Consider the following 14,478-nt stretch of genomic DNA (forward strand, 5'->3'; position numbering starts at 1 on the left):
ACATGCTGTCATTCTTTAGTTGTAAACAAGTAAATATCAGTTTTTAATTGTATTTGCTGTATATTCTGATTTACAGCTGACTTACAGCGGGTTAACAAAGCAAATGAAAAGAAAATGTATTTACATCCACAAGTCAAACTTATCAATAGTATCTATTAATATACCTCACAATTATATGGTTAAAGGAACACGCCAACACTATGTGAAATGCACTTACCTTCCTCTTCACAGTGAGACAATGAGATAGATACCAGTTTCCTCTCTGTGCGTTCAGTAGAAAGCTATCCGGCTGCAAGCTAGCCTAGTTTAGCACAAATGAATGGAAGCGGATACGGATCGGCTAGCCTAGCTGTTGGCCAAACACCTAGCTTTCTACCCAACGCATAGAGAGGAGACCGGTATCTATCTCCTTTTGTCGGACTCTGGAGAAGACGGTAAGCAGCGGTTCCCATAATGTTGGCGTGTTGCAAAAAAAAAAAAGGGATCACTACAACCTTATCTCGCTGATTCTTACCCATTTTGCATAGCAGCTGCTGTGGGGTCGTACGTGAGTGTCATCCCAGTCTGGGGGAGAACAACAGAGCTGAAGTGAGACAAGTCGAGAAACCCCCGTACAGATACCCTGAGGCTCCTCAGGGTAAACACGTCACTGATTGATTGATTGATTGATTGAAAACTTTATTAACAGATTGCAGAATGGGTACAATACAGTACGGCTCAGGCGGCTGGGTGGCGCAGCGGTCTAAGCGCTCGTCACCAACGCATGAGACACCGGTATCGAATCCGGCTGTCAGCGTTGCCTCCGGCTTGGGCCGGCCGTCATACTGACTCAATTGGCAGAGTCAGCGGGAGGGGAGTCGATGGGTGGTAATCTGGTCATTGTAAACAGCGACTCCTACAGGTCGGTCAGGGCGCCTGCACAGCAAGGACAGGAGATGTCGAGGGTAGTGTGAGCCTCCCACACGTTACACCTCGCCAATGAGAGTCCGCGCTGGCAGGTGAGAAGAAGTGGCTGGCTGACTCTGCATGTATCGGAGGGGACATGCGATAGATTCTTCAACCCTCCCTACGACCGACCAGTGGGGGGCACATGCGAGCAACGATCAAGACAGGGGAGGGGGGAATTGGCATGACTAAATTGGGATGGGAAAAAAACAGAAAAAGAAGGAGAAAAAGTGGATAAAAAAAATACAGTACGGCTCAATACACACAATTGTTAAGGGGATGCAGACCAGAGAAAGACTTTCGTCTTGTTTACGTCAGGGTCCCCCATTTTCAATTCATAATGACATTAACTGCTTCTGCGCCAAGAACGAGTTTACTCGTTATTGCCCACCATGCGTTCAGCGCCAGAAACGAGTTTACTAGTTTTTGGGATTGTTATTTAGTTTATTCGCTATATCTATTCATAATTCATAGCTGCAGCCTCTGGTATAGCCTTCAGACCCTGTCTGAGCTGGCAGACGGTCAACACCGCCCTCTACTGCCAGGCGGAGCTATTGCATCTTATAGAAAATGGGCTGGTGTGTTTTAGGTTTTAGGGCGCGGTTTAAATACTCAGACAAGCCAGTTCTATACAACGATGGCATCGAACAGTAACTCCGCCCGCCCGTCATTGTGAAACGGTCGGTAGTGTGGTACGGACCTCCACGAGCATTATTTGGAATTGCGATCAGATATTTGGATTATCTCTTTTGCATTACATCAGATACAAGGTAAGAACATTATATCTTGATCGTTGATCTGATATTTATTTCTACCGCGATCACAGCTATCTGTGTGGACCATGTATGGCTGTTTACCATTGGCTGCGGTGGGGTGGGGGGGGACGAGCGCCCTGCTACGACGGTCATTTCATGTATGCACGAGGAGACATAATAATGATAATCTAGCGTTGATTTCAGGATGATTAGATAATCAGCCGAAAGATTACAACGTGATGACTGGATTACAGTAAAATGCCTTTTTCTCGTCTTTTTCCTGGAATTACTGAAAAGCACCCAAACCATATTCAAAACGGTATAAAACGGAAATGTAGGGATGAAAAAACAATCTGTCTCGGGCATGTTGACTGGAAGCAACTCACTGAGACTCAACGTTATTAGACCCATAGATATAATATAAGATATATTTTAAGCACTTGCAAATGTCCCAGTCTAAAACTATATCCATTGAATAAAGACCTGGCAATGAAGGGGGTCAATGTGCTGTCAATGTGTTAATGACATACGCAACATACAGATATATATCTTGACATTTCTGATATACATGACATACAGGTATACAGTACTGTTACATTTGTGACATACAAGATATGCAAATATACAGTACTGTTATCCTAACAGAAAATATAATACATATGAGGGGGAGGAAACTGTACATTAGGAGGGGGTGGGTGGGTTTGTACATTTACGGGGGCCATACAGATATACAGCCCTTTATTAGCAGAGACCCGCTACGATATCAGACGGGCCGCAAATCATTTGACTAAACGGATACAATAACATAGCAACAGTGCTTCCTGCGTTAAATATACACAATGTGTGTCCCGGTCACCGCAGACTGCCAGCGACTGTGTGGGAGAGGCCGTCATGCAGGTCTTTTGTACTACTCTCTATGTGATACGTGTCTATGTCCTGAACACCTTGAGGACCAGAGTAAGTCCTCTCTATGTGATACGTGTCTATGTCCTGAACACCTTGAGGACCAGAGTAAGTCCTCTCTATGTGATACGTGTCTATGTCCTGAACACCTTGAGGACCAGAGTGACTCCTCTCTATGTGATACGTGTCTATGTCCTGAACACCTTGAGGACCAGAGTAAGTCCTCTCTATGTGATACGTGTCTATGTCCTGAACACCTTGAGGACCAGAGTGACTCCTCTCTATGTGATACGTGTCTATGTCCTGAACACCTTGAGGACCAGAGTGACTCCTCTCTATGTGATACGTGTCTATGTCCTGAACACCTTGAGGACCAGAGTAAATCCTCTCTATGTGATACGTGTCTATATCCTGTGACTCACCAGCCTGGCATCGCCCTCTCTCTCTCTCGTCCAGCGGCCGTTCTGCACAAATTTATTCTGACTCTGCCTCTTTTTCTGCCCTCCATCAGCAAACTTACATAGTAGAGGCTCTGGGGGAGCTAGAGAGAGAGAGAGAGAGAGAGAGAGAGAGAGAGAGAGAGAGAGAGAGAGAGAGAGAGAGAATGATACATCTTTTTACATAAATACTATGTTCTACTACTCACTGTCCTGTCTACTCCCAGGCCTGGGTTAGGCCTGGGGTTAGGTCTGGGGTTAGGCCTGGGGTTAGGCCTGGGGTTAGGTCTGGGGTTAGGTCTGGGGTTAGGCCTGGGGTTAGGCCTGGGGTTAGGCCTGGGGTTAGGTCTGGGGTTAGGCCTGGGGTTAGGCCTGGGGTTAGGTCTGGGGTTAGGCCTGGGGTTAGGCCTGGGGTTAGGCCTGGGGTTAGGCCTGGGGTTAGGTCTGGGGTTAGGCCTGGGGTTGGGTCTGGGACTAGGCCTGGGGTTAGGCCTGGGGTTAGGCCTGGGGTTAGGCCTGGGGTTAGGTCTGGGGTTAAGCCTGGGGTTAGGTCTGGGGTTAGGCCTGGGGTTAGGCCTGGGGTTAGGTCTGGGGTTAGGCCTGGGGTTAGGTCTGGGGTTAGGCCTGGGGTTAGGTCTGGGTTGGGTCTGGGACTAGGCCTGGGTTCGGTCTGGGGTTGGGTCTGGGGTTAGGCCTGGGGTTAGGCCTGGGGTTAGGTCTGGGGTTAGGCCTGGGGTTGGGTCTGGGACTAGGCCTGGGTTAGGTCTGGGGTTGGGTCTGGGACTAGGCCTGGGTTAGGTCTGGGGTTGGGTCTGGGACTAGGCGTTTTACTAGCTGGCCTGGCAACACAGACATGTGGTTTGGCAGCTGTATGGCCGTAATCCCCCCCCTCTCCTAAAGGAGACCAGCAGGGACTATTTCAGTCTAATAATCCAATTAAAAAGCTTAGAGTGGGAGAAGAGGCCACACAAGGCTCTCTCTCTCTCTCTCTCCCCCTATCTGTCTCTCTCCCCCCTCTCTCTCCCTCCCCCCTTCTCTCTCTCCCCCCCCTCTCTCTCTCTCTCTCCATCTCTCTCCCTCCCCCCTCTCTCTCCCTCTCTCTCTCTCTCCCTCTCTCTTTCTCCCCCCTCTCTCCCCCCCCCCCCCTCTCTCTCTCCCCCCCTTTCCCCCCTCTCTCTCTCTGCCACTTAGCGCTGAGTGTAGTGTGGGAGCCCTTCAGACACACAGGCTCCAGCTGGGGGCAGAGATCAGCTGGCCAGGCGTTACATCCTGCCTGTGAGCAGCTACACCCAGTGACGACGCAGACGATGGAGGAGACTCGCACTGAGCACAGCGTGCCCACATAAGATACTGGCTGAACAAGAGAGGATCTCCATGTGGCGATCAAGACCTCTCAAAAACCTTGTGTACACTGTTTACTTTTACTCATAGTATATATTCAGATTCTAATTCTTTTTTATTGCCATCTTGATTGTAACGTATAATATAACCGATAGGGCATACAGACCCTTGTCTGCACCTTTGTTTACACCGTACATGTTTCTCATATTTTTATATTCAGTTAATTATATTGTTTACTCTGTTTATTCTTTCTCGTATTTTTATATTCAGATACAATTTTATTGCCTTTCTACTATTACCCTGCCCATACTGTACCTCCCCTCCCCCCTCCCCCATGCTGCTATGATGCCCGGACTTCCCCCCAGGGCCTAAAAGAAAAAATGGTTTGTTTCCGGTTGCCGACCGACCCTGCCAATTTAGGTGCGACCCAATTTATTTTATGAGTTAAAAAAAAAATTACAATAAAGTTTCATACAAATCTTAGTCAAACCTTTAGTATTATGGATATTAAACATGCTGGCAGAGTACATGCATCCATGTTGTTGTGAACATTTTAATTAAATAAAGAAATTCCCTATCCATAGTCGCCGTGGGAAAGAATAAAAAAAAATTAAATAAAATAAATTCCCTACCTACCCATTGCCTTAACTGACAACCAACAGGAAACAAACAATATTTTCTTTTATGCCCAAGGGGATCAATAAAGGAATATCTTATCTCATCTATTCTTATCTTGTCTTGCGAAGGTTCATACTTGTATAAAACATAGGGTAAAACTGTGTTTCATGAATAGTGTATTTATTTGAGGTGAATTTAACCTCCACTATGTCTCTGCCTCTATACGCTTAATAATAAGTAACACAAACATTCGGGTTTATCTATATTATTCCCTCATAGACTCTTAATTGTGGTTTCCCAATTGTTTTTATTTATTTTTTTACTTTCTCCTTTTTCCCCTTTCTTTTTCCGTTTTTCTCCCATCCCAATGTTAGTCGTTATGCCAATTCCCAATCACCTACCTGGTATAAATAAAGTTGCGTGCTTTGCCCCCTACTGTCGGTCTGGGAAGGCGGAGACTATCACATGCTTCCTCCGACACATGTGTAGCCAATCCCCACTTCTTTTCACCTGGCGGCGTGGACTCTCACTGGGGGAGTGTAACGTGTGGAAGGATCACACTACCTCCCCTAGGATCCGACCTCGCTGTGCATGCGCCCCGACCGATCTGTAGGAGTCGCTGTTTTACAACGACCAGGACCCACCCTCGCCGGGTTTTCCCACCCTCTAACACTGCCAATTGTGTTAGTATGGACGGTCGGCCAACCCGGAAGCACCACAGCTGGATTAGATCCCACTGTCTCTGTGGTGGTGGGCAGACGCTTAGACCGCTGTGCCACCCGGCCGCCTATTTCCCCATTGGTTTAACACAGAGTTATGGTTAAACTGCATCATTCTACCGTCCATATGGGAGTTTGTGTGAGTTATGTGACTGCTGCCAACTGCTGGAGAACTAACGGCTGTTAGGACTATCTGACTAATACACACTGTTATGACTGTCTGACTCAAACACTGCATGGACTCCGGTGCAGTGTGTTAATACGGTTTGGACCATGTATACCATCATCATCACTATTACTACTGCCTGATTGAATCCTGCCACTCACTACTACTACTGTTATCATTATTATCATTACTACTTGCACTTTGTTCTATATTATTACCCCATGCTGCTATGACACTTGAATTTCCCCAAGAGGATTAATAAAGGGGCACATGACGTGACGTGTGCGTTACCTGGGATGCCTGGAGGTGTCTTGATAAACTTCCCGTTGAAGTGTGAGATGACTGCATCGCATTTCTCAGTCGACTCCATCCTGGGAAGAAGACAGACGTAGATCATCAGTGAAAACTCACAACAACACAACAAAGTTTGTTTGGTTTTGGGAGTGAACGGAAAGGTGGGTGCTTTCCAAGAGACATCCGTCTCACTCTCTCTCTCTGTGGACAGATGGCTGCAGTTCAGAAGAAACTTAAAGGGGAACTATCTTATAAATGGCCTTGAGTGTTTAGCATTGTTTCCTAGCTATGTGAACTTATATTAATATGATCTATGTCTCAAAATTCTCATATTGGCGCATTCTTCCAATTCTCCTCTCACAATATTCACCCTCACTGAACTGAGTCGTTTGAAAATGTGCCTATATGTGATGTCATATAGTCACTGCTGCATGTTAATGTTGGGACGCTCCGCAGTGGTTTAGGTGGCACCTGCAGCCCAGGCTCAAAACAGCTCGAAATCTTGAGGTAGAAAAATGCTGTTTTTGAGGACTTGATTAGAAATACAAAACAATGAATAAAAAAAATATATATATTACAGAGGTGTTCCATAGACTCACAGGAATTGTGTAAAAGTGCCCAAATAGTGAAAGAAATAGTAAAATAGTTCCCCTTTAATGTGGTTTCAATCTCGTCTAGTAGAGCCAACATGCAGGGACTTGACCACATGCAGACCACACACACAAGCGCAGCGCGCACACACAGACACACACAAGCGCAGACACACACAAGACACAAGTGCAGTGCGCATACACAGATACACACAAGCTCAGCACGCACACACAGACACACACAGACACACACAAGTGCAGCACGCACACGCACAGACACACACAAGTGCAGAGCGCAGACGCACAGACACACACAAGTGCAGCGTGCACACGCACAGACACACACACACAAGTGCAGTGCGCACACGCACAGACACACACACACAAGTGCAGTGCGCACATGCACAGAAACACACAAACGCATGGATGCGCACCGCACACAGATATAGAGTTGCTGCTTTGTGAATCGAGGGCCTTTCAGGTTCTTCAGTGGAGTGTTTGGTCATGCGAGCGTGAAGGGAGGAGCCCCCGTCAGCGCTGTGATCAAACCACGGCAGGCGTCACCAAAGTGTTCTTCACAAACGGCTCCGTTCATCTATACATTTGTTGGATCCGGAACGCTATTGGTCCTGAAGAAATCGTACGCGTTATTCCTATATTGGTGTACGACAACTCCAGTCAGTGACATTAACGTTAACTGATCGTGTGGGATTTAAAACAGCACAAATAATGTGTAAAGCAAAAGGTAATGTACTTCCAGGAAAAGTTCAAAAACTGTTCTTTGAAAGAGCGGGGGGTTATAATCTGAGGGGAGAACTCAACTTAAAAATTCTTAGTGTACGTACTACCAGGAGAAGTCAAAGATTTAAATTAGTAAGCAATTACATTCATTTTGAGTAGTGGAAAAGGGGTAGGATTAAATAAGTGTATACGTCTTCCTACTCCTTTTCGAACATGTAAATTGAGTTATGTTCTTTTTTGTTTTTTAAATAAATAAACATTTGCGAGCAAAGACAACTCTCTCCCGAAGCCAGACGTGAGGGAACTAACACTCAACGAGGGAACTAACACTCAACGAGGGAACTAACACTCAACGAGGGAACTAACACTCAACGAGGGAACTAACACTCAACGAGGGAACTAACACTCAACAAACTCCTGTTGTCAGCAGGTGTGCAGTCTGGAGCTGCTCTATGGACGATGAATGGGAGACTGATTTAGGAGAAAGAGGGAGAGAGAGAGAGAGAGAGAGGGGGGAGAGAGAGAGGGCGAGAGAGAGAGGGAGAGAGAGAGAGAGGGGGGGACGGAGAGAGAGAGAGAGGGGAGAGGGAGGGGGGAGAGGGAGAGAGAGAGAGGGGGGGAGAGAGAGAGAGAGAGAGAGAGAGAGAGAGAGAGAGGGGAAGAGGCAGAGAGAGAGAGAGAGAGTTTTTATTTATTCTATAGTAGTTGTCATCGGGTCCAGACCAGAATACTGCTATCCCCAAAAGATATCGCTGGCTGCTCTCCTTGTCACATTTACTGTCTGTCCAATTCATTGTCTGTGGAGCAGCTCCAAGTTTCAAGTTCAAGTTTTGTTTTATTTCTCACGTATAAAGTACATGTACATTACAGTGAAATGCTTGGTTCTGTATGAGCCCACTGGGAATGTGCTTCATACAGTAAAATAAGTAAAAGGAATAAAGTCCAAACACTATACAAAATATAGATCCAAGATAGAATCCAGATGTTACAACTGATTACACATCACTACTATGGAAGAAGGTCCTGCACACTTAGTTCCATGAGAGCTTCTTTAATCCCACAAAAGCCAAGCTTTCCGTCACAAACGGGCAAATGGGTCACATGGCCATTACACGATGGACTGGGTCCACCTGTCGTACTCAATGCAATCAGCTGTATGGATGAAGCCTGTGTCGTGTCACTCTTGCTCACGTGGGAAGTGTAGTCCTCTCTGTTCTCCAGATACAGGAGATGATTTTGGTACCTACCGTAATTCCTCTAATAGTAACTGGTATTCAATTAAAAACCGGGTCTCTATTAATGACCGGGTGCGCTGTTGAGCTAAGCAATTATAAGCCGGCCTCCTAATACAAGCCGGGACTTGACCACATGCGGACCACACACACAAGCGCAGCGCGCACACACAGACACACACAAGCGCAGCACGTACACACGCACAGACACACACAAGACATGGTGTTAATGTTTACCAAGAGAGTAAGCCTACCTCAGAATTGTATAAAACGAAGTTATTATTATTATTATTATACCAGTATTGTGATTGCACTATTTTACTTTTTTTTTAACTTTTTTTGACTACCTGTAATTGCACTGTTTACTACCGTATTTCATACAGTACTTGGTTTCAATAAATGAACCCAGTACATTTTACTGGGTTCAAACTGACACAAAATGTTGATTTATTCATTATGATCTGTTTGAAAATTAGAAATATAGGCCTCTCTCTTATACATGCCTCCTCCTAATACAAGCCTGGTATCCGCTACAGTTGAAACAAATACAAGCCGGGGTTACTATTAGAGGAATTACGGTATGTGAATGTCTGAATGGATCTGATATCGAGAGAGTTAAAGAATATAAATATCTTGGAAATGTACATTTAAATGTCATGTAGATCAGGGGTTCTCAACCTTTCTGCTGCCAAGGCACCCCTGTGTTCAATAAAATATTCCAGGGCACCCCTACATACGATAAAGACTTTTCCGGTCCTGTCTTTTTTGCTACAATGATGACAAAAGTGCTTGCTTTCAAAATAATGTTTATTTAAGAAACCGGGAAACACATTTGTGTGTATATGCAGGCTATATAATGCATTATTAACAGGTGTTTCAGGTCTAAATGGCTTAGTACTGTTGGCATTACACTGCTTGTAGTAGTAAATCAAATAGCATATTTCTTTAAATAAAATTACAGAAAATCATCACTAAAGTGCTATCTGTTGCAGCTGCACACTTTTCCATAAAAATTGCATATTTGGATAAGTGTGACCATTTCTCAAAAACTTAAAATCATGTATTTTTTTTTAAATACAGAAAAGGATCACTAAAGTGCTATATGTTGCAGCTGCACTGTTCTCCATAAAAATTGCATATTTGGATAAGTTTGACAATTTAAAATATAAATAAATACAGAAAATAAGCACTCGTTCACTCAGTGGACATTTCTAGCTCAATGCGAGGTCTGCTGCTGCTGGCTAATAATACTGTCTATACGTGGGGAGATCTTTGACAAGGCAACACGCATGTCATCCTCAAGGCTCAACTTGGCCCTATATTTTGTTTTCAGAGCTGTCATGGATGAAAAGCCAGCTTCACACAGATATGTGGTGCTGAATGGTATCAACACCTTAACTGCTGCATCATGAGATACTTGGTACTCAGCACCACACTCTGAAACTAGCTCTCCAGGGCCCCGTTCCATGTACGTGGTTCAACTAAGTCGATCAACATGTCCATTATCCAGCTTCAGTTAACCCGATGTTCAAAGCCGGGATTTTCCTGTTTCACAAAGCAGGATTCAGTCTCGTTAACTCAAGCCAGACTTGAGAGTCAGGCTCAAGTCAGGCTAGATGCGCGCTCCCGTTTTAGGTGGAAAGCCAGCACGTATCGATGGCAGAGACCCTGATTCTCAACGGCATTGATTGATTAATTGATTTAAGACTTTATTGACAGATTGCAATAGGCTCAATCGCCTCGCCGACAAGTTAAATGCGTTATCTATAGGCTAATTCTAAGTCCCTCATTACCTCAATCAATCAGATTATATTTCTTTAAACTTGCCTGCTGGATTGAATAATCAAATGAGATCTTGCTAGCGAAAATAACTAGTTAACTGTTATACAGAATTACGAGACGGCTTTCTTGCCCATTGATTGATGTATAGTCAATGTTTAACTTATCTCCTATGTGGTCCAACGGGTTGTTCTTTTGACTTCCACACGGACGACCGGGGTTCAATACCCGCCTAGTCTTTTCCTTCTTTTTGCAATATAGGAATAATTCAATTTGGTGCACGTTGAGAGCTATATAAAGAATGACATCCTCAATGCATGTAGATTTATAACATTTTAACTTAAAACCAGGCTACTTTGGCGTATAATCATTAATATTATATTCAAAAAAATCATATTGGAAACACGGGGATTTGAACCCGGATCGCTAGGTTGGGAGACATGAGCGCTACCGCTGGGCCACTGTGCCAGATGGGATAGATTCATTGTTTATACATTAATGAACGAGAGACCCGTGTTTAGAATATCCCTTATTTTGAATGAAGTTTTATTTCTTCATCCTCATTCATTCATGTGACGTCAACGGCTCATTCAATTTCTCAAATCCGTCAAACAGCGCATCTCATCAGACATCTTAATCCCAGTTACAATTAAAATAACCACATCATGTGTACGTCGCACGAGCGAGCGCCACCGTCGCCACGGTATATATAACGTGCATTATTTAGGACAAAGTGAATTTAATATCAGCATTTTGGGTCTATTTTACATTTCAAAAGCCCCCTCTGGAAGAATGGAGCACAAAAACGTAATTCAGAATGGTATAATGCAGATCGTAGACTGTGGGAATAGTTTCAGGAAACGGGCTGTCACTTCTTTGCGGGGGCGTGGCTCTGCGTGATCCGGCTAAGTTGAACTTGAACTCTGCTTTCGAGCAGGCTCAAACTTTTGGATATGTTGTCATGGTGATTTGGGAAATCCAGGTACATGAAATCGGAAAGTCGGGATAACCGAGTTAGCCGGATAACTTTATCCGGCTAACTCGGTTATCCCGGTACATGGAACGGGGCCCTGGTGGTATCAGATGAGATTTCAATGAGTTCTTCCAAGAGTTTGGATGGAGATGTGTCAGGAAGCTTTGTCTCAATGTTGTCTGTAAAGTTTTTTTTTATCCAGAGTAACTTGGTGATCCTTTTCTGTGTTTTATTAAATAATGATTTTCAGATTTTGAGAAATGGTCAAACTTATCCAAATATGGTATTTTCATGGAAAACAGTGCAGCTGCAACAGATAGCACTTTAGTGATAATTTTCTGTAATCCAAAAAGAATAAAAAAATAAATAAAAAAAAATTTATTTAAATCCGCGGCACCCCTGTTGAGAATCGCTTGCTAGTAAACTGTGTTTGTCTTTTTGTACAGAAACAAACAGTTTTTGTGTTTTTCTGTCTATTTTGGATTATGGAGACATGCTGCCGCTTCCACTCTAAAGCCTCTGGGCCCTCATTTATCAACGTTGCGTACGCACAGATATGTGCGTAACCCGTGCGTACGATAATTTCTAAGCAAAGTGTGGGACTTATCAAATTGAACTTGTGCTTGACTTTGTGCGTATATCTACGCACAGCTCGGAGCATGCGTAGCTGGCGCCCGGTGGTAGAATATGAATATTACAACGGCGGAAATAAGCTTCCGTGAATTAGTTTCAACACTGGCGTGTTCTGTATGGCCCGTAATTCATTATAGTTCATTGTAAAATAGCAACAGTAGTGTAATTATGGTCAAAACCCTATAAATAGCATTTGGAATAATAGGTCTTTCTCTCCGAATGAATGCAGCATGGTTTATATATAGCGTTATCGGAATATACAGGGTGTACTGACTGCGCTCCGCGTAACTCGTTATTATTTTGCGCATAGATTGCAGAAATACGGGAACGTTTTGATTATATTTTAAAGGCTTTGCCATTGTTAAACGAAACAAGTGGAATTTCGAAGCTGTAAGCAGAATACAAGTCATATGAACACCCACGATATAGTGTTCTTACTTCTTCCCCCTTCTAGAAAGAATAAAAAACGCATTGCAACGAGAACAGAGGTTATTTGTTGAGTGTAGTATGTGTATACAAAACCCTTGCAATAAATGTGTCTTAAATGAATGAAAAGCATACATGCTCTGGATACAGAGCATTATCATGTGGGTGATATGACTTGTATTCTGCTTACATAATTGCACTTATTTAGTTTTACAATGTCAAAGCCTTTTCAATATAAATCCAAACGTTCCCGTATTTCTGCAATCTATGCGCAAAATAATAACGAGTTGAGTTCTAACAAAGAACGTATTACATGCTGGGTATAGGCTGATAGAGTAAACTGTAAATGAAATAGCCTATAACAGTCATTATAAAGGATGGGCTATCATAGCAGGGTCTTCCCAACCTTTATTCGCCAGAGCCCCACGATTCCTGGGAGACATATAGGAATATGATATGATATAAGGTATACTAGTCCGTCAGCGAGGATAGCGAGGAGTCGGATAGCCATTAAATGCCATTTGAGAATATAGGCTATTAATGCAAAGCGACGGCCTATAGCCTATACATATTATTTAATGTTTTCATAAGCGTAAAGATACAACAGCTAGATTAATGATCAAGTTAGTTTACTGTTGTGCAGGGTTCGCAGGGCTGTGCCATGTGCTATTATATATGTGCAAGTTACTGTTGCATAATGTAGGCTATGGCTGCTATTATATGTAATTCATATAGGCTACCTAATACCGACAACAAAATAGATTGTATCATATGCCTCTACAAATACCCGGTAGCCAATCAAACTACACGAATAAAGGCATTCATATTCCAGCATGGTTATAATAATGACACACCAACGCCAAACAGTGGTTAACGAACAGTCTTTATTAGTATTTTGAGCTATCCAGGCAGAATTGCAGCAATGGTCTTAGGCAGCCGTTGATATCTGACATCACCATGTACAAGTCCGCCAGCCTTTTATTTATCCCATAACACGGGTTGTGTCTTCTTGGTTCGAGAGCGCCTCAGTGAACAATCTCTCGTGGAGTTTCTCAGAGTTCGCTCGGGTCAGTCTATTATTTCACATCCCATGGGGGGTGTTTCATTACCATATATGGATAATCATGCACGAGCATTGACGGTAGAACAAAGAGGTATTTATCAACACGGAGTGTGCGTAGGACCCGTGTACGCAGGGTTGATAAATCCCAATATTTCTGTGCGTACACACATTCTAAATTCTGTGCTTACGTACGGAAATAGAACACTTTCTAAGAATTGTTGATAAATGAGGGCCCTGGGCCCTCATTCATCAACGTGACGTAGAAAATGTTCTATTTCCATACTTAAGCACAGAATTTAGAATGTGTGCACGCACAAAAAAAACGGGATTCATCACACGTGCATACACAGGTCCTACGCACACCTGTCATGATAAATATCACCTTGGTCCTACGCCGAGGCTCGTGCACACTTTCACGTATTTGCATACCAGAACCGCCCCGATTAACCATATACGGTAATGAAACACCCCCATAAAATGTGGAAAAGTGGACTAACCCAAGCGAACTCTGAGAGACTTCACTGAGACCGAACTTGAACGTATAATCTTCGGTGCGCCGGGAGCCAAGGATGTTGACTGACCCAGTCCTGCTACAGAACCAGCACATTGACAAAAATAAATGACATTAAGCTGTAATGACTGAAATTAAATCAATTTCAGCACGCCAACTCTGCGCTCTACAATGCCTATTGTGTGCGCTCGTCATGAGCCCGTGGTTCTGATCAGAGTCATTATGGCTTCAGTCAGTGGATAACCCTGATCTACATTGTGATGTTTTAGATACCCCAGTAATAACATTACAATTGAATTAAATACAATTAGGCCTGAATGAGACTCCTGCCACCGGCACATTATCAGCCAAA

General features: G+C 43.8%; 1 protein-coding gene across 1 annotated transcript in view; it reads right to left on the minus strand.

Annotated features, from left to right (window-relative positions):
• Positions 1 to 14,478, minus strand: part of rbms1b (RNA binding motif, single stranded interacting protein 1b) — a 179,402-nt gene that overhangs the window by 21,750 nt on the left and 143,174 nt on the right. The window contains 3 exon segments of the mRNA XM_084311557.1: positions 515 to 564; positions 3,026 to 3,144; positions 6,176 to 6,255. Of these exon segments, the coding sequence (XP_084167683.1) occupies positions 515 to 564; positions 3,026 to 3,144; positions 6,176 to 6,255 (249 nt within the window).

This window comes from Notolepis coatsorum, assembly GCF_963971535.1.
Source record: "Notolepis coatsorum genome assembly, chromosome: 3".
NCBI classification, from domain to species: Eukaryota; Metazoa; Chordata; class Actinopteri; order Aulopiformes; family Paralepididae; genus Notolepis; species Notolepis coatsorum.